This window comes from Rattus norvegicus, chromosome 2 (genome assembly GCF_021556685.1).
Source record: "Rattus norvegicus strain SHRSP/BbbUtx chromosome 2, alternate assembly SHRSP_T2T, whole genome shotgun sequence".
NCBI lineage: Eukaryota > Metazoa > Chordata > Mammalia > Rodentia > Muridae > Rattus > Rattus norvegicus.
This window is the reverse complement of record NC_141535.1, coordinates 41,546,549-41,573,841: the sequence shown is the minus strand read 5'-3', so window position 1 is coordinate 41,573,841 and position 27,293 is coordinate 41,546,549. Positions and strand designations below refer to the sequence as shown.

At 41.2% G+C, this 27,293-nt stretch overlaps 1 protein-coding gene across 3 annotated transcripts in view; it reads right to left on the bottom strand.

The window, feature by feature from the left end:
• Positions 1-1,316: 1,316 nt before the first annotated feature.
• The window catches only part of Elovl7 (ELOVL fatty acid elongase 7), a 69,232-nt gene continuing 43,255 nt past the window's right edge, over positions 1,317-27,293 (bottom strand). Inside the window, exons 3-8 of one of the 3 annotated variants that reach the window (XM_087626015.1) lie at positions 20,537-20,727; positions 16,361-16,441; positions 15,046-15,102; positions 12,550-12,655; positions 7,261-7,397; positions 1,317-3,540 (exon numbers count right to left, since the gene is read on the bottom strand). In XM_087626015.1, coding sequence (XP_087482141.1) covers positions 3,331-3,540; positions 7,261-7,397; positions 12,550-12,655; positions 15,046-15,102; positions 16,361-16,441; positions 20,537-20,727 — 782 coding nt within the window. In that variant the 3' untranslated portion in view covers positions 1,317-3,330. The remainder of the gene's footprint in view (positions 3,541-7,260; positions 7,398-12,549; positions 12,656-15,045; positions 15,103-16,360; positions 16,442-20,536; positions 20,728-27,293) is intronic. The other 2 variants (XM_087626018.1, NM_001191844.1) reach the window with 2 other exon arrangements.

The window sequence follows — 27,293 nt, the reverse complement described above, 5'->3', positions numbered from 1 at the left end:
TATTCAGTATTAATTTCTTAGTATCATCTAATATTTATGCCATGTTCAATTGTTTAAAAATCCTTTTATAGTTGGTTTGTTCAAATTTTTATCCAAATACTGGGTTGTTAAAATTTAGGTCTCAAGTACTAGGCTCCCTTCCACATCTCTATTTCAGTTTCCTTCTGATGATGCAGAAGATGGAGGCCAGGCCATGCTCAGCAGGTCCTCCGGCACTAGAATCCATAGTTCCTTTTCCTTTTGACTTTCTTCCTTTTAAGGTCACTTTTGGCAAATAAATTGGGCCACTTGTCTTATGAAATTCATATACTTTAATACCTTGTGTCTGGCTGATTTAACCCACCTAGTATCTTTTAACATCTTCCTCGTGTTAAAAGATACTCCTGTCGTCGTCGTCTTCTTCTTCTTCTTCTTCTTCTTCTTCTTCTTCTTCTTCTTCTTCTTCTTCTTCTTCTTCTTCTTCTTCTTTCTTCTTCTTCTTCTGATTATTATTATATAATTATTATTATTGCTGATTTAGAAATAAACATTTAGGTTCAAGTTCAAAATACAAACTGTGACCAGAAGATTTCATAGTCATTGGCATGTTAAAAAAGAAACAAACACTTCAGCATCTCACTTTTATTGGCATTGAGAAGATCTGTGGGTTCAGACTACATCAGCCTCAGCCACTGCTCCCGGCTTCCTCAGCAAACCGTCCATCAGCTGTTTTAACAAATGTAGGTGATTGGTACCTAGAAACTGTTATTTCAGCCAGGCATGAGAAAATTATTCTTAAGTTCTTATTTATCTAGGTTTATGTATTAAGTGTTGGTTCACGTCTTTGTATGAACACAATGGCTTGCCCGATGCCTGTGGAGGCCAGAAGAGAATGTTGGATCTTTGGGAACTTGAGTCACAGACAGTTGTGAGCTTCCATGTAAGACCCAAACCCAGGTCCTCTGCAAAAAACAGTAACTTCTCTTATCCACTGAGCCAGTCCCTTGTTATTTGCAGACATCTGGTCTACTAACCTACCATTCATTTTGGATTGTATCCATTTTACATAGTACACATTTCAAATGCCTTCATAGTATTTTTTTGAATTTCTAAATGGCAGGACTGGGCCCCCTATGGTACCTTTATTGTTTGAACATCCATCTATGGGGTGATACAGTGGGAATTTTGAACCACTCATATCCAGCACACTACTCTGAATACAGCAAGCACATAATGAGTGTGCCAACTGCTTCGACTAAAAGGGTATTCGGATTTAGAATCACTCCCAAAGGCAAACAAAATTAGCTGGATTCAAAGAAGAAACACACACATGCCCGTGTGATGCCACAGATTTATTATAGCACAGAGAACAAGTTCAAATTCTCACAACTTCCACAGTCACTAAAAAGTAAACAGAAATAAGAGATAGCCAAGGGATACAATCTCATAATTTCCCAAACTATGAAACAATGTAGCATACTCAAATTATAATTCTCGTTAAGTATGAAGACACAAAGTCCTGATACCCCATAGGTAATTAAAATTTTGTATTTATAACATATATATTGGGCCTCAAGGACTCACAGAACTTTTATAGTAAATGATACTTAATAGCTGGGTGTTTTGCTTATTAGGCAAGCAAATTTAAAGGCAGTAAAGTCCTTCTAGCTTCCTTTGGGTCATTGCCCTGTTTGAGTCTTTGGGAATTGCTTGTGTATGTGACAGTGTCTACCATTCCGTCCCATCTTAACCCAGGCTGGACACACAGAGTCAAAGTAGGAAAACACGAATCCCTGAGACCTTCGAAGTATGATATAAGCTTCCTATTATCCTCTGCTTCTCATGTAAGCCAGTGGAATCACTAAAGGCCACTCAACGGCAAATAACTTTATAAACCAAGTGAATGTGGAGACGGAGTAATGGGTCAGGAGAGAGTAGGCAAAACTCAAGAATTTACAGTCAACGAGGACTTGGGCTTAGTTGTAAAATGGACAACACTGAGTGGTCTACGTGACCAAGGCCACCCGAACTGATTTTGAAGACAGTTCTTCAAAAAGGAAAAGGAAATAACATTGACAGTTTCACGAGCATCCAAGTATTACTAAGTTGTTCTGGTTCACCCACAAGAAGAGGGGAATGCTAGAAAGTAGCATTTTTAAAAGGAGAGGGGAATGCCACATGAATTTCAGCCCTTCAAAATGTGGCTTATAGGTCTGAAGAAATGGTAGTCCTGGATAATTCATGATTCTGGAAAAGAGCTCTTCATGCAGGGTATCCACAACACTAAATATATATAATGTACAATCATAATGTAATATCTTTATCTCTTGAGACCTAACAGCCCTTGTTTATGTAACCAAATCTTGTCTCTCATACTGTGCACCACCCAATTCCAGTTGCTTCATTAGCCACTTTGTATAGTAGATATTCAAAAAAAATAATATATGATTCAAAAGCATCTGAACACTTAATATCTAACCAATACATACTTTGGCAAAACAATCCCTTAAACCATGACATATCAGAGAGTGGCATTATATTACAACAGATTATACCTTTCCCCACTGAATTCCACAGCATCCTTTTTTTTTATTTTGACATATCCCCTTTTTCAGACATGCACAAAATTAATTGAAGAACCATCATTAGCAAAGCATTCATTAACCTGTTGAGACAAATCATCTTGTTTGCTGCATAAAGTTTCCTTCACCTTAGGGTCAAAGGCATCAGTGAAGATCCCAAAGCATCACCACCTCTAACTGCTTGTACACATGGAGGAAGAATTGTGGGCAGATCTTGTGGCAACGACCCAGAAGACCATCCAAACTTACAATTTAAAATGAGAGCTTACCAAAAATCCACCTAGGCCTCACCTGTGTTAGCACTTTAGAACTGAGCCCTAGAATGAATGTAATATCTTCTGAGTATAAGGAATGAGTGACAGACAGAACCCAGCATCGGGGGTTTCCACACCAGGCAGGAGGAATCTATTGTACTCTGTGGATCTCTGTCCATGTTCAAAATAGCTAGTATTTTTCATCATTTCTGGAGTTCCTAGAAGAGTACTATATCACTTCATATCCTCCTGTCCCTGTTAGCAAGATGAATTAAGACCTCTGATTGGTTTGAAAGGCAACAGGGAACCTCCTGGCTGTTCCAGGCTCTTCCAGTGAGAAGACTTATCTGGGAGCTTTGGACTCTCAGAGATCAGAAACCCAAATAGCTTATGATAAAAATACAAGCTCTTGGTTTTGAAAAATATACAAAATGCACTGCATAGGCAAGTATGTCTTGATTGTCAAGGAAGGCAAGATAGCAGTCTCCATTGTAAATCCAGGCTGTGTTTGCGATTTAGTGGTGCTTGCTTTTGCAATTCCCGTTTTCCATAGTTTTGGGCAACCTTTGACCCTTGGTGTAAGCACGGTACCAAAAGTGGAGAAAGAGTAGCAGGAAGATGCATCCATAGCTCATGATGATATACAGGAAAACTGGGTACTGGTAATTGCAGTCTTCCATGAAGAAGATCTGTCCTATGTGGACAGTGACAAGAACAAACTGGACCTGAGACATGGGAGAATTAAAAAAAAGATAATTAGCTATAAAAAAGACCAACATGGGTTCATGAGCTTTTCAGCCATACCTAAGTTACTACTAGGCAGGGCAGAGTATCTTTTTGATATGTTCTCTCTAGGAGTGGCAATAGGCTAATAGTGTCAAATTTAGATGGGGGTTTGGAACAAATATTCAGTACTGACATGCATAACACCAGCAGAGCTTACTTAAACGTTACCTGGAACGCACTATGTGGCAACATGCATCCTTCTCGGGCATCTAACAAAGTAGCTATTTGTTTGATTGGTTGTTTTGTTTGTTTGTTTGTTTGTTTTTCTCAGAGGGGAGCACCTCAAGGACTGTAGTGTAGGTTGATGTCATTATACAGGTGAAGGCAGACAAGATAAAATGAGACCTGTCATTGGACGAGAAGGAAGGGAGGCGGGAACAGAGGTTTTAGAAGGAGAGGGAGAAGCCAGAGTAAGGGGTAGGCAGCTGACAGAACATGGTGGCAGATGTTAAGATTCTCCTCTGCGCATCGTTACAGGTTGTTATGACTATTCTTAAGGGATGGATGTGTATGGGGTTTTGTGTTGTCTGGATGGGCAAAAGTATATCTTAGCAATTGGATTAGAAGATATTGTGTGATGTGTTCTTTTGTGTGGCGACTTAATTGAGTTCAAGAGAGTGTATGGTGGCAGGGTGCACTGGGCCACCATGGAATTGGGATGTGTATGCCTGGTGTGGTGGAAATTGGCCAAGAGAGCTGTGAGTGAGGGTGGGGCGGCCTGACAGGGTGCCAAGTTAAAAATGGCACTTGGACAGCAGGTCAGAAAGTACTTGGGAGCAGTGTGGAACCGCTGAGATAAATTAGTGCTAGTTCCAATGGCTGGCTAGAGCTGGAACTAGGGAGGGAGCATGACCGCCAGGGTAGGGTGTGGGAACTGTTCTGCCTATTTTATATTTTTAGTGCAACACTGTAGTCCTTGGTTCTGATGAAGTATGCTGGGGATCACTGCATTGTGACCTCATTTTCCAGGGCAGTCTTGATTTCCAACATTCTGTTCTCAGAATCGAAGTGTTTTAAGTTTTAGAATACACTACCATCCAAATTAGAGCCTTTCTAGTTTTGATGGAGTATGTCCTTAGAACTGCTGGGTCCTTCATCATCATAAATCCAAACCTTCCCGGGAAGGAGTTGAGCATGGTGCAACACACCTATTACCTCAGCTTCCTGAAAGGCTGAGGTGGGAAATCACTTAAGCTCATAATTTGAGATCAGCTGGGCATCTCGGTGAGATTTCACCTCTAAGAAAAGGAAAAGACAGGGGAAGGAGACCCAGCTGTCACAAGAGGGCACAAGGAAAGGGAAGACATTACATTGGTTGGTTTCCGGAGCATGCTCAAAGTCTCTGTGGGCTGCAAGAGTCTGCATGCTCATAATAAAGGGGACTTTCTATGTTAGCACTTAGATTTTCTTGGGTATCTATCTGTGATGCTTGTTTTGTAGAGAGGTGATAATACGTGAGCCACTGCATGCCTGTGCAGGTTGGGGTGTTCTATCCTTCCTCTGTGTGGGTCTCAAAGATCAAACTCAAGTCATCAAGTTTGGTGGGCAACACTCTTACCCACTGAGCCATCCTGCTGCCCCTCCCACTTCATACCTGTTTATACCTGATCTAAAGTAAGTTATGTCCTGGGGAATTTTTAGAAAAATCTTTATAAGGAAATAATCTCTATGAGCTAATTAAGCCTGGTTGAATCTTTACATTATTTCTTGTAATATAACTACTGTTGAGGTCAATCTTCACTACAATGTCCTAATAAACGCCCATGGCTGCCCGGTCCAGCAGCTATACCAACTCCCTTCATTTTGCAGGAGAATAATGAAACCTTGGGAAGGTGAGTCCTCTGCACACACAGTGAGGAAAGTGGCAAACAGATGTCTAGCCTTTGTCTTTATGTACACATCTTTCCACTTTATTGAAATTCTTTTGTTTTCTGAAACAAAGTGCTATGTAGTATTGGCTGGCTTCATTCTTGTTATGTAGCCAAAAGTGACCTTGAACTCCTGATCCTCCTGCCTTTGCTTCCCAAGGGCTGGCTCTGCTGATGTGCACAAGTATACCTGGCTTGCTTCACTTAAAAAGTGTCACAACATTTGGTAGATGAAAATAAATTAATACAATAAGATTATGTATGCAGTAAGGCAAAGCTGGTAAAAGATATACATGCATATAAACACATAAGGGGAAACATTGAATGAAAACAAAAAGAATAACTATTACCCCAGAGATATGGGGTTTTTATTTATTTATTTATTTTCCATTTATATGGTATCAGAACTAAGAAAACTCTCCTAAACTAAGCCACACCTCAGCCCAGTTTATTTTCCTTCCTCGGGTGTTTTAATTTCTCGGCAACAAACACATATTACTGCATGATGAGAAATATACTTGAAAGGGAAACAGCAGTGGAGGATAAAAGCCGTGACTTCATAGTATTCCAAAATAAGAAGAAAACAAACATATGAATTAAAGTATTCATTTCACGGTTTCCTCTCGGTTGGTCATTGGGACTGTTGCCAGTTGTAGATACAACAGCTAACTGGCAGGAGCTCCTCTGATCTTCCCTGAAGGTCCTTAGAGGCCAAGGCACCAGTCTTCCACCTGGGAGAGCTGCTTATAGGGCTACATCCAGTGTTACTTGGTAAGCCCCCAGCAGCCTAGCTATGTCTTGGTCCCACTTTCTCCTTGACGTCACTGGCAACCAATTTACAATGCACTTCAACCCAGAAAGTATGAAGATCGTAGAATTATTCCAATAGAGGGTAATGAAACAAAACAGGTCACTTTTCATTCGGTAAGAAAATTACATGCCGGGGCTGGAGAGATGGCTCAGTGGTTAAGAGCACTGACTGCTCTTCCAGAGGTCCTGAGTTCAAATTCCAGCAACCACATGGTGGCTCACAACCATCTGTAATGGGATCTGATGCCCTCTTCTGGTGTGTCTGAAGACAGCTACATGTATATAACAAATAAATAAATCTTAAAAAAAAAACAAAAAAACACAAAAAAAAGAAAAAAAGAAAATTACATGCCATATATTTTTAGAATGGATTCCTAGGAGGTATTATTTGGCCTAAACACACTCCTTCGAGCACCAAGGACTTAGGGGCAGTAACCACTCTATATAGCCCACCTGTCTTATGCCACTTCATACCTGCAGTCCCTTCAGTACTCTTTCTTTAGGAGGAGAAAGACAAACTGACCAAAGTTAGGACTAACCAGGTAAGTGCACAGAAACGCCCTCCCTTCCTTCCACATTATGGTCCTTCAATGTTGATTCTGAATGTGGAATTTCTAACTTGTACTTTAGTATTATTCTTATTTATGGTCATATAACCTTGACATCATGTTGCTAACAAACCTTTTTTTTTTTTTTTTTTTTTTTTTTTTTTTTTTGGTAAATGTGTCTCAGATCACTGTAAGGATGGAGATGATGCTGGCTCAATCATGTGAGAATCTGAGCTACCAAATCTATTGTATTTTTAGTAGACACAGCTCCAGATAAAGTTCAAACATCAAATAAAGCACCCCTTCCAGAGGACAGGCATTCTATTGTGTCATAGACTGTTCTGGGCTCTTCTGGACTTCTGACAGAAAAACAAACAAACACGTGATTGTGATCACAGTTCTGTTGCATATTTAAAGAAAATCAGTTACTCACAAGCTGCAAAGAGGTCAGATGCTTTTTCCACCATAAATACTTCTGGTAGGCTGGTCCCATTGCACACAGTCCATAGTAGAAATACATGACCACGTGCACAGCTGTATTTAAAAGGGCGTGGAATGTCCCCAAACCACCTGAGAGAAAAGAAGTCACTGTAACACCACCCCTCGTCTCTTAGAACCACACATATTTGTCCTAAGATTTTAGTATCATCCCTTCTCTCATTTTAATAGGAACAAGAAAAACACATAAGAAACATCAATACTGTGAAACAGCCCTCAAACTAGGAGTTCAGTAAAACGTTTAGCAAAAGGCAAGACAGAAATCTTGCAAAGTAAATTAGCACGTCATTCTTTGTTATGCTTTTGCTTTAAAGTGCAAATGTGACTTGAGTTTGAGCAAACTAGATCAATCTCTTAAATATGCTACCTGGCTTACTAACAATAAACGTCCATTTTTAGTCAAGGTTAACGTTTATAAGGTGAACAAATTGCATCAATCTTAAATGTATAAATTAAGATGTTTCACACGCTTAAGAACCTAGCGATTTTAATAACCACCACCAAAATCAAGATAGCGAATACTGAACACCACACCAAGGCCTCCTTGTACTGCCTCAAAAATATATCCCTCCAAGGTGACCTCTATCCAAGTTCTATCAACAGCTCTTAATTTTGCCTGTTAATACATTTCACAGAGATGGGACCACAGGGCAGGGACTCTTTAATTCCTCCTTCTTTTTCATACAACGCAATGTCACGTATACACTAATAAATTTGTCCTTTCCCTAATGTTCAGCATTATGTCATATAAACGCATCGATATCTATCCATTCTCCTGTTGAAAGACAGCTGGGTTGCTTCCAAGGTGTGCTCTCAGGAGTAAAGCGATAATCACTGTGTGGAATCAAATTTCTCTTCCACACTCTCAGCCCTGTGCTTTAGATATTTTTAATGCTGCAAACATTCTGTCAGGGAAAGCACTGGAAGTCATTAGGAAGCTATGCTACGTCTGCTATAATCAATTACTGTGATTTCAAAATAAGTAGTTATTGAATATTAAGCCATCTTTTTATCATCTGACTTCCATTTGATTATGTTTACTCTTTTAATTTCGCCATCTTTAATTAGGAGGAGAAGCACAAGACTCGAGGATGTTAAAAAAAAAAAAAAAAGGTCATTTCAGTTGCCTTTAGCTGCAACAGTTCTTGGTGGAAGGGTTTCTGTCCTGAGATGTTCAACCTAAAGAGATCTGCATTACGAAAGGTAGGATTGACTTGGCATTTAAGTTTTGCTACAAACAAAACAAAACAAAACAAACCCCACCAAAACCCAAAACCCATTGCCTTAATTTTAGAACACTTTGACTCCATAAATAACCCAAAACAGGTGCAAAGTAGAATGAATTACTTTACATAAATTCATTTGTGGGGTAGGGAGGTGTGTATGTGTATGTATGTGGAGGTGTGTATGTGCGTGCATGTATGTGAAGGTCAGAGGACAACTGTCGGCTGTTGCTTCTCTCCTTTGACCACTCGGTTTCTGGGAATCAAACTTGGGTCATCAGGCTTGGCCTTGAAGGCAGGCGACTTTGCCAACTGAGCCATTATTTAAAAATAACTATTCATAATTGTGGTAATTCCAAATGTTTCTAGATATTGTGATTGCTAAAGTATTCCCATCACAGAACACACTTTAAATAATTAGGTCCTGCTCAGCCAAAGCCTTGTGCTATCCTTTGCTTCAGACTTTAATCAAATTGCAGTTAATTTTTTAATTATTACAAATTTTAGAAGCAACACCATCAATGAAGCTTTTATTTTTTATACTTGAATTAATCTTACCACCACCTCACCCTCCCACCCCCCCCCAAAGAAATCTGAACAAATTATAAGGTGGGGGACATCCTTTTATAGGGTAGCTAAAAAATTGAGAAGCTGTCTATTCCTATAATAGCTCAAGAATCAGGCTGATTCCTGGAAGGGTAAAGGATGACTCTGCATGTTCTCTTGTGCCCAGTGAGAACATAGACAGGACATACAGCTCAGCTTTCACAAGGGCCTGTATTAGAGACTTGTTCACTAAGACGCCATTTTCTCTATGTTACCCTCATCATTGAAATAAGCGGTTTGCAACCCCATGGGGGCGACCAACCCTTATTCAGGGGTTGCCCAAGACCATCCTGCATATCAGACATTTACATTATGACTCATAGTCATGGGCACGGTTGCAAAATTTGTTACGAGGTAGCGACAGAAATAATTTTATGAATTATTTATGAAAACAATTCCACCACCACATGAGAGAACCGTATAAGGTCGCAGCATCAGAAAGAGTGAGAACCACTGCTCTCAATGGACTAACAGGATCCTTCCTGTGTGAGGATTAGCACGGCTAAGAGTTAAAGAGTTGCTGAGCAAAAGAAGTTGCAGAATGAAATTAACTTGCTTATTTTCTCTACCGATTGCTTTTTGACGTATTCAGGTAGTGAGTTTGTTTGCAAAACAACCATGCTTTAACCAATAATGCCTTCTGCTTGACTCTTCGGAAGGCCTTTCGAATGAAGTATTGCTTTCCTTTTAGGAATCAGCCTGAGAAGAAAGCCTCTTGGGATGAGTTACAATTACTTTTCTCAAAGATTACCTTTTGACATATCCTTTTGGTTTGGAGCAAAAAGGGAAGAATCACCTGGGTAATTATGACAATTCTTTACATTTCTCAAAGGGGGTATTTATATAATTAATAGAAAAACCTAACATGAAGACAGCCTTCTCTTATTCAAAGGAAAAGCTCTGTTGCTATTACCCCAGAAGGAGTCACAGGAGGCAACAAGAAACCAGGCACTCAATAGAGATCATCTGGGCTCTAGCATGTGCAAAGACTGGCTTAAACAGACATGCCTGTTCTAGGAACTTAGCCCTTGCCAAACCACACTTCTGGAAACAAATCCTGTTGCTGGGCTTGCCGCTGAAAAGACAGTGCAAGAGGTGTAGGCGTGTTGAATAGAATTCTACACCAAGACAGAGCAGGCCTGCCAGCTCACAGGGCACACCAGAGACACAAAGCATTCTTTTCTTACCCTGACCATTCTCTTTTTTTTAAAAAAAAAAAAGTAAATAGAAACTAAAGTGAGGGTGAAAAAACACTATGATAAAATGTCGGATATCCGTAGACGTGGGGCATTTCTAACCTGAGGTAGATTCTTCTTTGGGTCTGCATTTCTTAAAATGATTACTTGTTTTGAAAGGGAAGCCAGAGCGTCAGTGGGTTCAAACAAAGGGAAGGAAAACCACTCTATCCCATTCTTTGAATAAAATGTATGTTTCCTATAGTGGAATTACTATCTACTTAATACAGGAAGACGAGGGAGCACCGAGAAGAGTAAAGAAGCCAAGGTAAACAGGTTGGTTTCAGTATCTTCAAGTCATCTGTGTATGTTTCAGAGCATCGCCTTCTGATCTGTTCTACCAAAGAACAGCGTGAAAGGGAAGTTTCAAAACTCCCGGGTGACAGCCGGGTCTACAACCACCTGTGGCTATTAGAAGCTCCTTACAGAAAATGGTCAATCGTACGTAAGCATATCACCCGTGTACATACCCCCATATATTTTATACCATGAAACCATGTGCATGTAATGGAAGCAGTTCTGTCTTGTGTTGCTTAGGGGATAATCACAGAGAGATTGGTACATGACTTAGTACAGGGGAAGCTTTTCCTCCTTGGTTCTGATCTGATATGGTTTGTTGACTCCATGGATACAAAGCCCACAGAAATGGAAACCCAACTATAGTCTGGTGCTATAGAAGTAACAGATGTAAACTAAAGGGTTTGAGAACACCTTTCCCAGCATCATAAGTAGCTGTGTGGTAGTTGGCAGTTACAGTGCTTAGTGGGGAAGACTGTACTGGAGCTTCTCAGTAGCGATTTCTTTTCATGCCTTTGAACACACAGAAATCATAGCCAACCCACTGGTGTGTGTTGAAACATTTTCCAGTCCTTTATCCATATAAGTAAGACATTAGCACATCTCACTTAGGAGACCTAAGCAGCCCCGGTGTGCATTTGAGAGAAAATGAACAATAAGAAACTCAGTTAAAACAATAAAGTTTAAATACCGCGGCTATCCGTGACTTCCTGACATTAAGAAAGTAGAATATTCTTGCAACAAAGTTTGCTAACCTAGAAATACATGCCCAAAGGCTTTGCTTACTTCCAACTTTATGAATGAATAAAATTACTGCCTACCTTTTCTAATTCTGGGCATTCAAAAAGAGAAAACCAAACGAAACAAAAACTTGTGGCCAAGGTTTCAATTAAAACTATCTCTGTCCTTAAAAAACAAAACAAAACAAAAAAAAACAGTAACAAAATGTCATCTCCTTTGGTAGATTCCTGGGAAGTTGAGTAATTGTGATCAAACTCATCTTTAAAGTTGCTGTGGCGGTCATGTGATCTTGGATCTTGGGTGTAGTTTACTCTCAAATGCTCACCCGTGTGCTAAAATCTTTGCCTCCAGCACGACTGGAATGATATGGGTAGTGGTCCCCTTAAGAGGTGGAGCCTAATGGGAGATGATTAAGTGGGGACTTTCCTATGAGTCTCTTGAGTCTTGCTTTTCCTCCCTGTTTGCTTTCTCTGTTCCTTTGTTTTCTCCCCTCCTTTCTTTGGCCCTTCCCCTCCCTGTTTCTGCTAAGACACCACATTACACTGCTAGACGTGCCCAGAGGCCAAGCAGATCTCGAACTTTAACCTCCAAAACCATAACTTAAGTTATGTAGAAGTCTCTCCTTCGCTAAGCAACCAGCCTCTAGTAGTCTGTAGGTGACACAGAAGGGACTGAGGCAGGGTGTGTCAGGTATTGGGAATGTGAAGGTGGACAAACAGACCTGGAGATAACATTCTGATTTTCTGTAAACGAACTAGGAATATCATTTAAGTGGATATCTATGAGCCCAAGGCTTTAGATACTTTGTGTATTACCTATTTAGTTGAAAACATGCAATAGAACTCTCTATAGAGAAACAATAAGCCCTGAACGAAACTAAAGAATATGTAGAGAAGCTCTGGTTCAAAAGTCTTCATGTCAGAAAAGCTGGAGTGGGGAGTGTAATTAAGAGCCCAATGCTTGTATTTCTCGTGATAATTTCAAAGTCAGGAGTTTAACCAAAGTGGCTCTTTGATTTGAAAAAAACTCTCATAAATTACATCGGAGAACAGAATCTGTGTGTGTAGCACGTGGAAATGTCGTCATTTATAGATCACATGACCCCGGCTCTTCCTTTCCTACCTGCAGCAAATTTGACTCCAAACCACCAGGTCCATGGCATGATCGTGTGATGGAAGACATGAAGGAAAGTCACTTGGCTATTTTTCTTGCGCAGAACAAAAAAGATCTGAAAGGGTTTAAAGAAAATCAAATTCGTAAAAACCATGCAAGAATTTATTGAATGTTGCAAAAGTAGCAGCAAAATGCAAACAATTTCACAATTTGCTCCCAGCGGCTGCTGTAAGGAGTGCTGAGAGGAGCTGGTAGTCCAGGGTCGCTCAAAGGCCAATCAGCACGCCTGGATCCCGATAAGTATGATGTGTAATCATGAGAGAACCAATAAGAAGGCGAGAAGAAGTTTTATGCAAGTTAAAAAATAATCAAACATATATAATGAAAACTTTGGCCAGAATTTCTCGAAAGAAATGCTATTGATTAAAAAAGTAATAATATTTTTTAAAAAACTCATTAAATTTTGAATTATGTGGCAGCCAGAAGTTCGTAATTCTTAGGACTGAAATTATTCCATTCTACATCGCTCTCCAACATACCCTCCCAATTTGAATAAGGGATTAGGCAAACTAAAAGCGGACTTGGGGGGAAAAAAAAAGAATGTATTACCAAATGGTGGAACTCCGGAAGAGTTCATCTGAAAAATATTGTGGGCAAGAAAACAAAGCTGCATCAGAAAAAAAAAAAAAAAAATGAGAACGGCAGCGAATGGACCGTCGTGATTGCGCATGCCTGGTGGTAGCTGGCTGCTACAGGAGAAGGAGAGGAGTTGGGGGTGGGGCTGGGGGTTGTTCAAAGAATGTTCACACCGTGGCAGAGGTGGCAGAATAAAGTTAGACCTTCAAATTCAGGACATAACACAAATGCATTACTATGTCAAGGAAAACAGGAAGCACGCGTGGCAGAAACAATTTCCTTATGGAAGTTGCTACTGAGAGTATGCAAAGCAGAGTCGATGAAGCTGCCCACATTTGCTTATCCAGATGCAGTCTGGTGAAGCAGACAGGCCATAAACTTACAACAGGGGTACTACTCTTACCGCAACAGGTCTCTGGGTAAGGCACTCAACTTAGGTCACCCCACCCCCACCCCCAGTAAGGGTTCCAAGCTAAATCAACAGTTCCCCAATCTGGCGGCATGCTACAATGCGAGCAAATAGTCTTAAAACTTGGGTAAGTGTGGTTTCTACTCCAGACCATCAGGCATCAAGTCAAGGAGCCGGGACTGTGTGTATCGTTTTTTGTTCCTACTGCACATAATTGTAAAGCACTGCAAAGGCTGCGTCTACGGCGAATAGCTTATCAACGTGCGTTTCCAGAATCAAAACAAGCAACATTAACAACAGGAGAGAGTGTCAGAAAAAGGAATTCTTGAACTCCACTGGGGACCTACAGAATCCAAAGCGAAGCGCTTCACAACCTGTGAGTCACGAACCCTTTGGGGGTTGCCTCAGACCATCAGAAAACAGGGATATTTACATCAAGACTCATAACAGTGGAAAACTAACAGTTATGAAGTAGCAAGGAAAATAATGTTATGGTTGGGAGTCACCACAACTTGAAGAACTGTATTAAAGGGTCTCGGTGTTAGGATGATTGAGAACCGGTGACCAAGAGAGTTCAAACATCTTCTGTTATTTAACAAGTCCTCCATTCTTTGTTTTTCCATTTTCTTTCCTTTTAAAGACATGACATTGTTTTGTAGACCGGGTTGGGCTTAAACTTGTGGCCCACCTCAATCTCCTGGGTGTAGGGATTCCTCTAGGTGATTCTAATTCGTGCTGAAATCTGAGAAGCCCTGGATTCTAAACCTTCCCAGGTCCCTTCTCCACCTAACATTATGTGATTAGTCAGCTGAGAGGGAAGCGTGCTAATATTTCCAACAGTGTGGTGCTATGTGTTCCAGTCACACTTGTCAGAAAAACCAGCACAACCTTCCTTGACCAGCAGGAAACTAAGGCTCTTGGCTTTAAGCTTTGAGAGGACCCAGCTGACCCTCACCAGGATGCAAAGCAGGGAGAACCAAGGCCCAGCAGGCTCAGGCCTCAGAACAGCAGCTGAGATGATGTCTGTGTTCCCCAAACAACATCACGTTTTGCTTTGAGTTCATGAACTGTGATGTGCTTAAGTGTCTCACAAGAGTACAGTTGACACCGTGTTTAGATATGAAGAAACGAAGGTAACCGGTGTCTGCTCTTTGCTTTGTGTGCTGCTTCATAAAGAACTGTCACCATCTACATCAAAGCACACAGGTCTGTGGAGTAAGTGGCAGTTCCCTGTTTATCATCATCGGGAGAGACCTGCACGTATGCTTTTCAAAATGCAGCCAGAGGTTGTGAAATGCTGGCAAGCACATTTGCTAAAAGCCACACAATTAAAGGAAGAGGGGATAACAGCAGGCTAGTAGCGGAGGAGGGGTAAGCAAAGGAATTCGACAACTGCACCAGCGGTTTACTGCTTCCGTGAGACATCAAGCAGCTTCTGTATGTGCGGGCTCCATACTCACAGTGTCAAACAGCTCGATAAATTTGGAGAAGTAATAAAGCCAGCAGGTGTGTACCATCTGCGGAGACACACAGATAAGGATCTAGTTATCCAATATTTTATATAAAGGAAACATTTAACTTTTTAAAAATCTGGTTTTACAAGCAAATAACAATCACACACACACACACACACACAGACACACACACACGCACGCACACACACACACACACACACACACACACACACACACACAGAGGGGCGCGTGGGGTGGGGAGAAAGGCCAGTCATGGTACCTGCACTGGGGAGGCAGAGGTAGGCAGATCTCTGAGTTTGAAGCCAACTTGGTCTACAAAGTGAGTCCAGGACAACCAGGGCTATTACATTGAGAAACACTGTCTCAAAACAAAACAAAACAAAACAAAACTAACCACTACCACCACCAACAAAAAAACCCAGGTAACAAAATTTACCATCCTGCCCACTTTTTTTTTTTTTTTTTTTTTTTTTTGGAGCTGGGGACTGAACCCAGGGCCTTGAGCTAAATCCCCAACCCCCCCTCACTTTTTTAAGGCATAGTTTTGTGACTTTGACTTATTCACATCCCTCACAACCATTGTATGTCCATCCACAGAGATCTTCCGTCCTGAAAAATGGAAAAATCTGTACCTATTCAAAATTACTTTCCCATTTCCTTATTCCAGCCCAAGCATCCTTCACCTCTGTCCTATTTATGTGATGATTTGGGGTACAGTATATAAGCTGAATCAGGTAGTGTTTGTTCTTTTGTGACTAGAATGTACTACTTAGCACAATGTCCTCAAGATTCGTATAACTTGCATCTTTTATAGGCTGAATAATATTCTAGTCAGTGTGTGTGTGTGTGTGTGTGTGTGTGTCTGTGTATCTGTGTCTGTGTGTGTGTCTGTGAGTGTGTGTGTGTGTGTGTGTGTGTGTGTGATTTTGTTTAGCCAATTACCCTCCTGACATTTTGGTTGCTTCTACATTTTGGCTGTCAAAAATAATGGTGTTTTGATCTTAAGTATACAGATATCTAGACTTCAAAGCCTTTAGAAATGTAGCCAGAAGTGGATTTGCTAAATCTTATGGAAATTCTATTTTAAATCTTTTAGAGAAGCCCAAGAAATTTAAACAGTACTAACTCATCATATACACCTGGCTTCCATAAATTCTTATAATTACAGGCTTTTCCCTCCCAATTCATATAATCTGGTTATTGAGTCATTCATTCACTCTGAATTCATATCCAATAGTGCAGAGTCCGAAGGATCTTCACCATGATTTTCAGCTACAAACTTTCCCAACGAGAAACTTACCCTCATTGCTCTTGGCGACTGAGAATAGTCCACAATGTCGCATCGAAACGAATAACCTGTACCCCAGCCAGACATCACAAACTGGAAGAGAAACACGGATGTCAAAGAGGAGGTTTGGTGCATGAGCAGCTGCGTAAGCAGGCAGTGCAGGGGACGAGGCAGCAAGAACCAGGACAAACCACACATGCTTGGGAGAAGCTTGGCATCAGGCATTCGTTCTCAAAGCCACAAGTGCACATGCCATTTATATGAACTGTACTCTGACTAACTTGTCCATTTCTTGGGAGGGTTTCTTTAAAATAGTGAAGGACAAAACCCAGGGTGTATTCTGCTTATTTAACAAATATTGCCCATGTCTACTCCGTATGTGTGTTTGTGTACTTTCAGTGCGTGGCTCTGAGTCTGGACTATCTGAACATTTCAAATCTTCCCAATTAGTTTTGATAAGTGTCGCACAAACAAAAACCTGCCAACGGGGTAACCATGGGCACTGTACTTTTCCTACGCGTGGCTGGGAAGTACCCATGAAGTGGCAGTGCTTGGCTCTGATATCCTCTCTGCCTTTAACACAAAAACAGGCCATACACAGGTCTGAGACCAGCTGTATTTTGGATTCACAAGACAAATAAGGGAAGACAATGGTCTTGTTACCAACTGGAGTATAATCTGGCAGACTGTCATTCCAACACACCCACTAAGTGACCTTCTACGGGTGTTAAAAATAAAGGCCTATTGTTGGTAAGCCTGATTTCTAATTCAGAGACCATAGTGAGATGCTTTTAGTTTGATGGTGGGGACGATCTTTTAAAACAATAACTACAGATGAAAGCCAATTATAATTAACACATATGATTGGGCTGACCTGGGGTAGGGACAATAATAATCTCTTCTTTGCCAAGTGTCACTTCTTCCTCTGGGCAACTGCCAACATCTGGCTTGGAACATCTCTCTCATTATAAGGTTTATGCCCCTTTGGACTTCTGAAGCAAATGCTATATTTATAATTTTGTCACTATTTAGCTAAAGTGATAACTTTCCAATATGAAAACATACAGGCTAAAGGCTTTATTGAGGCTTTTGTAAGTTGACTTTTTGAAACTGGGTTTTGCTATGTAGCCCAGACTGGTCTCAAACTTGTGACTCTATTGTCTCAGCCTCTTGAGGGATGTAATAACAGGTCTCCACCATCAGAGCTAAGGTGATATTTTAATATATATAAAGAAGGAAGAAGTGGGAAAGAACAAGAGGTGGTTTTTAAAATGTATCCTGACCCTGTTCTCACTCCTACTCTGCAGTATAACATGGGCTCTGGAACATTAAGACTCCAAAGAGTAGAGGACGTGCATTTCATCGTTTTAAAAAAAAATGCCTTAAAAATCAAGTGAACAGATCTTTTCAAAGTAACGAAAGGAAGGTGACAGAAACAGTGACTTCTGTTTCTCAAAATCTCAAGTCAGTGAACTATGCCATTTCCTGTCATGCTCAGACTCATTTCAACTGATAAAAGAAAATTCTATCCTCACTGCAGCGAAGCACAATTGCAGAAGCGTCTCAGTCCAACGGGAAGGTCAGCAGAGTCTATGCATGTTGTAAAGTAATCAGTGCTTACAGCCTCCTTCTCTAAAACGAACATTTATCCTGGAGCGGATAGCATTCCATTATGTAGACTTAAAAACTTTGCTAAGTGCTTTTTAGATTGCTTAAAATTTTTTCAAGATTTTCAAAAATGTATAAGGTTAAGTTTGCAAAGATAACGGAAATGCTGTATATCTTTTGAAGTGATAAAAATCCGTGTTAAAATCTTAAGGAAGGCGTGTTGTAATAACGCTGTTGTAAGCAACATTACCGTGCCTCTCTTTGTTTGTTTCCTAGTTCAGCACAGTCATCGTGCAAGTGTCCATAGCATTGTAACTGCTTAGCCATTGAGTCATTGTAGCATTTGTTAGTGGAGATTGGGAAATCTATTTGTGAAATTCTGCAGAATTCATTCTTCTACTTCTAATATTTGTTGAAGTTAAATAAAAATTTCCAAGCCATTGATGTAATAAAATATGAAACAAAAAAAAGAAAGAAAGAAAAGAAAGAAAACTCTAGTCAAGTGGTTCTCAACTTGTGGGTCATGACCCCTCTGGGGTCGAATGACTCTTTGACAGGTATCCTGCATATCATGGAGTTTACCTTGCGATTCACAACAGCAGCAAAACTATGGCTGTGAAATGGCAACAAGATAATTCTATGGTTGGGGGTCACCACGACATGAGGAACTGCATTAAAAGGTCTCAGCATTAGGTAGGCTGAGAGCCACCGTTCTAACACCAGGAACTGTTTACTTAAAATAACTAATTGGCCACCTTACCCTGACACAAAAATGATAAACGAGGGAAATTGTGTGTATTGGGCCTCTGTGGGTCTCACTCCTTTGTCTTCGTTAGGGTCTGACTTGTGCCGTGTTTCCAGCACACTCCATCACTGTGAGAATTCCTCACTGTGGAATGATTCTCTTTCCCCTTGCTCCTGTATTTGGACAGCATGCCTGGTAGAGGTGTTTACTCCAAAACCCTGACAAAATCTTGCTCCACATCATAAACTGCACCTGTGTATATAACGTCCTGGTTATTAAGTCTCTGTTCGAACAGAGTGGACCTAGCATGTTGAGTTTAAGAACATACCAATAATCTACAGAGGTTGTGACAGTTACGTCCTTAAGCTAGTAGAGAAAAAGTTCATGGTTCATGTTCAGCAGATAGTATATCCTGAAACTACAACTCAAGTATTAGTGAAGATAGAAACTCTCTGATTCAGATATTTCTTTAAACCCTCTTCTATGCTGTAATTCACAAAGGAGGAACCAAAACCAACTGGTTACTACTGGATTCTTTTCAAGCCTGAGAAATCTAATTTGGGGTCATCACAAACAGTGACAGCTATTAGAGGCAGAACTTGAGAAAACTAGAACATAATGCAACCCAAGGGAAAAACTGGCTCAATCCTGTCATTAGAATGTACGAGAACTGAGGCCTAGGGATATAAAGTTACAGGGAAGATGAGGGCGCCTGGGCTCCTGGCTTCCAGGCATGTTCTTAACCTCTCTCACATGTATATTCTCTCTCTCTCTCTCTCTCTCTCTCTCTCTCTCTCTCTCTCTTTCTCCTCTCTCTCTCTCTCTCTTTCTCCTCTCTCTCTCTCTCTCTCTCCTCTCTCTCTCTTTCTCTTCCTCTCTCTGTTCCCCCCCTCTCTCTCTCCTCTCTCTCCTCTCTCTCTCTCTCTCTCTCTCTCTCTCTCTCTCTCTCTCTCTCTCTCTCTCTCCCCCTCTTCTTCTCTCTCTCCCTCTCCTCTCCTCTCCTCTCTGAACATGCAAGGAACTATCCATAATCTAGAAAGGACAAAAAGCAGTGACCTGTGGGTTAGTGCAAGAAACAAAGAAGTGACCAGCAGCAGAGGGAAGCTAGAGTTATATAGTCTGTAGCAGGAAGGAGGTGGGTATCATGGCAGCCAGGTAGGCCACCAGGCCTCCTCACAGATTCCTAATATGAGCAAGCACAAGGTATGCTATAGAGAAAGCCAACAGAAAAGAGGAAGCCAGCCAAGGTTGGAAATACAGCCAAGAACCCTAGAGACCTAGGTATTCAAGGCAGTGGAGACATGTGACGAACAGAGGGGCAGAGAGTAAATGTACAATCTCCACTGCGGTCTGGAAGGTTCCTATTTGTCTTATAAAAAAGGGGCAGGGCTTTACTACTTAAGACTTGGAATAAGTGTATGCCCTTTCTGGCCTCCAAGTCTATAAAACTAAACAGCCACGTCAGCACCTAGCTCTGGGGTTGTGCGCATTCCAGGACCAGCCACTGCTTATCCACAGTCACTCCGAGTTCATTAATTCTTTTCTCTGAGTATGTGTTCCCTCAAAACCAATGTTTACCATGTGCGAATCTCTGAGCTAAATGTTGTTTTTCTTTTCCCTCTCTGTCACAACGGAAACTGTCCTGAGATCCTCAGTTTATTTCATCTAGACATGATGAGTTTGGTGCTTTTGTTTTGTTGTGGTAAACAACTGCTTAGTCTCTGAATTCCTCCCTTCTCAAAACAGGGGGACTCAACAGTCATAACAAAAACGTACAAACACATAACAATGAACCAAGGCGAACTTTTCCCGTTAGGAATACCGAAGACACTTGCCTCATAGCACATATACACAGAAAACAGTACTATGAAAAAATTGTACGTTATCATCGCTTTCTTGAGTTCAAAGGGCTTCCGGTTCTCCATGAGCTTTGGTCCCAGAGATGTAACAAAATAGACGTAGAGCCCCAGGATGATGGTTTGTGGCAGAGGCGAGGACATGAGGAGCCAGTTTTCAACTCTTGGATCTAAGAGAAAGACACAGGTAAGTTGACAACCACTTAGCCCAGAGACGACAGGGAGCAACCTTCATCCTGTGCTGACAGTGTACCATTGCAAAGGTCACAGCATCTTTAGGACCGCGAGGCTCCCCTGAGCTAAAAACAATGGGGCTGTCATCACCTTCAAGCCTCAGGGGTTAAGAGATGTTAGTCAACAGAACTTGAAGGGGAGCCTCTGGAGAAGCCATTCTGGAGGAGCTGCCAGGGAATGAACTGCTGCACCCTCTCTGAATTCGTGCGTTAAGCCTGGCGTGGTACTGCACACGAAGACTCCCAGCACTTGCCGAAGAGATGGGTGGACCAGACGTTCAAAATCATCCACAGCCACACGTCTCAAAAACAATAAAACAAAATAAAGAAAATCCAAGGGTTGAAATCCTAGCATCAGATGGGATGGACACAAGAGCTTCTCAAGAACAGAGTTAGTGTCATAAAAAGGACTCCAGGGAGCTCTTTTACTATCTTTCTGTCACATGATGACACAAAGCAAGATAATAGAAACCCATGGGAGCCCTCACCAGAGGCCCACAGGCTGGCACCCTGGCCTCAGTTACATAATTTCTCCAAGTCCTAAGCAGCGGGTAAAAGCAGATCTGGAGGAAGGGGCAGCTAGTGAGGCTCTACCATCTATGACCATTATCAACAATCGGAAAATCTCCACCTTACCTGGGCGGGGTAGAGCAGGCTGTAGTGACAGCACTTGGGAGGGGAAGGCAAGGAATCAGGAGCTCAAGGTCAGCCTGGGATAAATGAGAGCCCATCTCAAAAATATTTTTTTCCATTCAGACCTTCTTTTATATTTAAAAATGGTCTATATCTACCTCCTACTTAATTTCTCTCTTTCCTTAGAAAATTGGCATAGTTCCTCAGATGCTATATCACAGAACCACAAAACTGAAAGGGACCATGGCAATACCTGATTATCTAGAGTGTGTCTGAAGTGTGAGCCAGCAAGAATGATATTTTGAGCCAAATAAAATAAGTAATGCCCTTGCAACCACATAAACGTAAGTTCAGCCAGTTCTTGCTCTGCCTCCAGGGTAATAGGATTGCAATTAAAAATAAATAGCAACTCATTCTATAATTTCAAGCACTTGGGGTGTAATTGGACCAAGTGACCTTATGATCCGAGAGTGGAACAGAAGAAAACAGTTATGGGAAGCTTGCAGGAGCATCTGACTCAGCTCCACACAGAGCACCGCTTCATGAGTATTAAAGGACCTGGAGCATGCATCCCCATTCGTTCAAACCACTAACGAGAAAGTCAGTTACCAGCGAACATCCTCTCCAAACGTCTTCACTAGAACCCCATGACTGTCCACTCATCCAGCTTCTCACTGAGTGCTGGACATGTCACATTAACAGTCGATGTTGAGGGCTTTCGTTTGTAAAGCTGTCTTCAAGTGGGCCTTACTCAAAAACGCCAACAGGCGCCAATGTCTCAAATGAGAGAAGCAAACTAAGGAGTAGAACAGCCAACTCAAAAACTGATGCCGGATGTTTAGGATTTGAGTTTGTTCTTATGTCTATATTCACACATACCTATCTACATAACGACAACTCTACAAAACTATTCAAGTTGGTACGGACTCCCCCAAAGTGATGAGAGGATGCTGGAATGTGAAGAAAAGTAGGGTGCTTGCTGTATGGTCTCTAGTACTCTGTGTTAGCATGGATACATACGGTGAGAGCGCTGGTGTGTAGCATTGTCCAAGCTTCTTTGCTCACAGAAGCCTGGAGGGCATATATATATATATACATACATACATACATACATACATACATACATACATACATACATATGGTAGTATTATACAACTCTTAGAAGTGATGTTCTGTGGAACAGTTTAGAAATACAGTTGATTTCTACAGTATGTTTATAAATTAAACTTTCAGCGATAGCACATGAATAGGGGCAGACTGTTTTGAAATGTAGTCAGGAAAACATAAAATAGATACTCAAATGTGGAGAATAAAACACAAGCAGAAGATTAAAAAAAAAAGTTCAGAAGTTGTTCCTTGTAAGACTATGACATCATTTATCCTGGGAACAGGGAGTGGGGAGCAAGCTTGTCAAAGACACACACTTCGGTGCCTGGAAACATTCATGTAGACACTATCACGGGTAGCTAGATGTATGGATCTGAATTAGGAGTGAGATCCAAGCCAGAGACAGAGGTTTGGGGGATGCCATGGCACACATAATGACTATAAAAGCCATGGGGTGAGTTTACGAGAAATAGAGTACAGTAAGTGCTAAGGGTCCAAGTGCCACGGATCTCAGAGTCTCAGGAGAGATAGAAGAGAAAGCCGTGAGGAAGGTGGAGGAGGAGCGCACAGTGCAACTGGACTAAAACCACAAAAGTAAGACGTCCTGAAGCCAAAGAAGCGACATTTGGAAGGGACCCAGCATGAAATGTGGCAGAGAGAGAAATGCACGTGGTCAGAAGAGCACCATTGCCTTCAACAGAGAGAAGACAGAAATGTTTTCAGCAAGAGAGGACATCAACAAAAGTTTTCTGCCCAACACTGAAAACGCAAGACTCTAGGGCTGGAGGGATGTCTCAGGGATTAAAAGCACTGGCCACTCTTCTGGAGGACCAATGTTTAATTCCCAGCTCCCATGAAGCAGGTCACGACCATCTATAACTCCAATTCCTTAGGTCATGACACCTGTACATTTAAAAGTAAAATAAATAAATCTTTTTTAATGCAAAGTTCTAAAATTTCAAAGTATTTTCTCTTACTTTTTCTTACTCTATTCTCAAAACTTGTCATTTTTAAACCTAGAAAGGTCCGTAAGTTGGCTTTTGAGGTATATTTAACTACAGTCTTTTTTGTTTCAGTTGTTTCTTCTAAAGCCTTATAGCAATAGGGAGTTTCCTATGACAGGATTTCTGGTCATCATTGGTAATCACATTGCAGACTTAACATCACAAGGGCAATCTCAGTAAATCAAGCTTGTTACAGGACTGGGAATCAAGGCTCAGAGTTAGAACCAAACATCCTTAATTGATTCCTCTACTGGCCAATACACACCATAATACATGAATGTCATAAAGCCAATGTCTAGCTTTTTATTGTTTTATTGATATGTCTAGGTTTTATTCCTAATAAAATAAAGGCTAATGAAATCAGCACCAGAGGAAGAACCCAGAGGGCTGCAGTGGCTGACATGGCGACAGTACAGGAAACTTCTGGTTTCTTCTTCATAGGCAGCTGCAAATGCTCCTGTTGTTTGTTACTCATTCCAAGTACAGCTTCAGAACTAAAATGTTTTAAGTGTCAGTAAAGGCACTTCTCTACCACAGCTATCTTTTGTTTTATTCTTTCACTGACTTGGCAGGGGAAGAAAAATGGGATGACGTCACCCCCCTGTTCCTCCCCTGTTAGTGACAGAAAGAAAAGCCAAGAAAAGCATGCCAGGCTAGCTCAGGAAGAGCAGGAAAATCATTTCCAAATAAATCGCTTCTTCCTGTGATTTAACTTTTTCAGTACACAGCTTTTCTTAAAATCCTCTGTATATTATGACTTTCCAGTCCTACAAATAAAAAGTCACTATGGGGAAAAAAGCTTGTTTCATTCTATGTTATTTTTTTTTAAAAAAGGTAACAAAATAACAAGAAGAACAACAAAATGTAACATGTTTGTGTGTACAAAGAAAGAAACATATGTTTGCAGGTGCCTGGGAGGAGGTTAGAGGTCAACCATGGGGTTATTCATTGAGTGGTCCACTTGGTTTATGTTTGTTTGTTTTGTTTTGTTTTTTCTGTGACTTGGCTAGGCTGGTTAGCTAGTAGGCAGGAGGAATCATTCCCCTGTCTCTGCTTCACAAAGCTGGGAGTCTAGGCATAGGCCAACCTTCTAGGCTTTTCACATGGGTTCTGGGGACTGAACCCGAATCTGCACAGTTTCACAGCACACAGTTACTCACTATCTCCTCAACTCCTTTTCTTAGTACCAGGCTCTAAACATTCTATAACAGCAAAATTGTAGAGTCAGCAAGTCAGGGTGGCGAGCTGTTCCTCCTCTGGGCTTTTATGAAGCCTTAGGTAATTGACTTAATCACTTGGTTTCCTCATCTGTGAATTGGGCATAAAACAAGTATTTCATAGAGGACTGAGTGAGGAGTTTGTAAAGAGCTCCATCTCTCAATAAGTTTGCTATTGTTATCGCAGTAGATCTCCAATCTGTAACCATAGCAGAATCACCTCTGTAGTGCTTAAAAATCCAATAACAAAAGCAATGACCTTGATCCAACTGAATCAAAATTCTAAGGAGTAGGTACCAGGAATATAAGCTTTTAAGAATCAGCCATAAAAAAATGGCAAAGAAGTTAATTTCTCAAAAGAAGAGACACAAGAAGAAATAGTCAGTATTGCTAATTACCAAGAAAATATAAATTGATAACAGAATTTTCATCCAATTACCTCCCACTTGTAGGGCTGCATCGTCAAATGAACTAAAGATAATGAGTGAGGCTGAAGATCTGGAGGAATGGGATGTTTCTGCACTCAGGATGAGACTATAAATTAATCCAGCCACTGAGGAAAACTACATGGAGAGCCCATTAAAAACCTAAAAGAATTATTGTAAGTCCAGAAATCTCATTTCGGGAAACTGTGTGTGGGCTCCCAGAGTATTATCCACAATAGCCAAGGTGTGGGATCTGCTCAGTGCTTTGTCATCAGATGAATAAAGAAAGCAGTGTAGTGGATGTGGGGCATCATTTGGTCTTCCCAAAGAAGGAATCCATGTCCTCTGTGACCTCTTGGTAAGCAGGATGGCAACATTGTTGCAATAATTGAGATAAGTCAGACTCAGAAAGCAACTCGGAGTCCCACATGTGGAATAAAAGGAATAAGCATCTGGCTAGAAAACAGGGAGAGAGAGATTCGTTAATGGCTACAAAATTTAACTTAGGCAGGACAATTTTGTTGATACCTATTACAGGGACGTGGCATAGTAATAGTACTGTACATAGTCATATAACAAATATTATAATAAATATATTATATGTCTAATAACAGCAACAACAATAATAGTATACTATGTAGTTGAAGTGCCTAACAGTGGGTCTCCAATGTTTTTATCAATTGCATATGTTAACTAGCTCATTTAATCATTCCACAAGGACTGTGGAATTCCACTTGGTACAATATCACTTTGCACCACAGAAACAGATACAACGATAATTTGTAAGCAGGGCATCTTTTTTTAAAAGCGATTCAGGCGACCAGGATGAGCTGACCAAATTGAGAAATCAGGATTCTGGTGCGCGGTCGAGTTTCCTTGACCCACATGCAGTGGCGGCAGCATTCCTCAGCAGGTCTGTGATCATCTTTCCTTGCCTCTCAATCCAAACTGCCAGTGTCTTCCATACAGTTGCCAAATTCACTTTCTAAAAGTTGGGATCTGCTTAGACTATTCTCTTGTTAAATGAGCTCTCCCTCACTGGTCAAATAAAATCCAACATCTTAGCGGGATGTTTAGGGCTCTGTGTCTCCAACTTCTTTCAGTGACAGTCTACCTTCCTGAAAAGGACATTGGTCCACTTCCTCGTGAAGTGTGGGCTTTTCATTTGAGATGCCTGAGGATCCGTTGGGGATAACTTGACATGGAGATAGTAGAGAGAGCACAATAGCATTTAAGGTGAGTTCTGACTCAGTCTAGGGATTCAGTCAGCAGTAAGTGTCCCGTTTTTCCCAGGAACAAAAGGCTAAGGAGACAGGGACAGTCCTGTGTATCACGTACTTGGCCTCAGAACTGATTTAAGTGTCGTGAGAAGGGCCAGGATGGAACAGAGAACAGGAAATCAGGCTGGGCTATTGGTTCCACCCCAGATGCCACCAAAGGGTTGATTTACCATGAGCCAAATAATTCTTGCCTGACCATTCACTAGAGAGAAATGGGGTACTGGGAAAGTACAATGCTGGATATATAGAAGGTTAAGGAGCTTTTCCATCAACTCCTTCTAAGACAATGTTCTTAGGTATCATGCACTACATCAAAGACTTTACAATTCTAAGAACCAGCAGAATGAAGAAGCTAGGAGGGAAGGGACACTGGTTCTCTGTGTACTTTCTGATATATGAAGAGTTCATAGATGCAGCAGGCCTACCCCATCCTCTATCCTCTTGCAAAGCAAGTTCACACTATCTGAAAGTGAGCACTACCATCTAAACATGCAAAGGGCTGCTTTTTTGTTTTGTTTTGATTTATTTTTTTTTTACTTATTCACTTCACAATCTGCTCACTGTCCCTCTACCTCTCACCCCCTCCCAGAACCCCTCCTCCATACCCCTCCCCTTCTCCTCTGAGCAGGTGCTCCCCCCCTCCAGGTATTTCCCAATCCTAGCACTCCAAGTCTCTGCAAAGCTAGGTCCTTCCTCTCCCACTGAGGCCAGAAAAGTCAGGCCCACTAGAAGAACATACCCCACATACAGGCAACAGCTTTTGGAATAGTTGATTGGGACCCAAATAAAGACCAAAGTACACATCTAGTACTTGTGTGAGGAGAGGTCTAGGTCCAG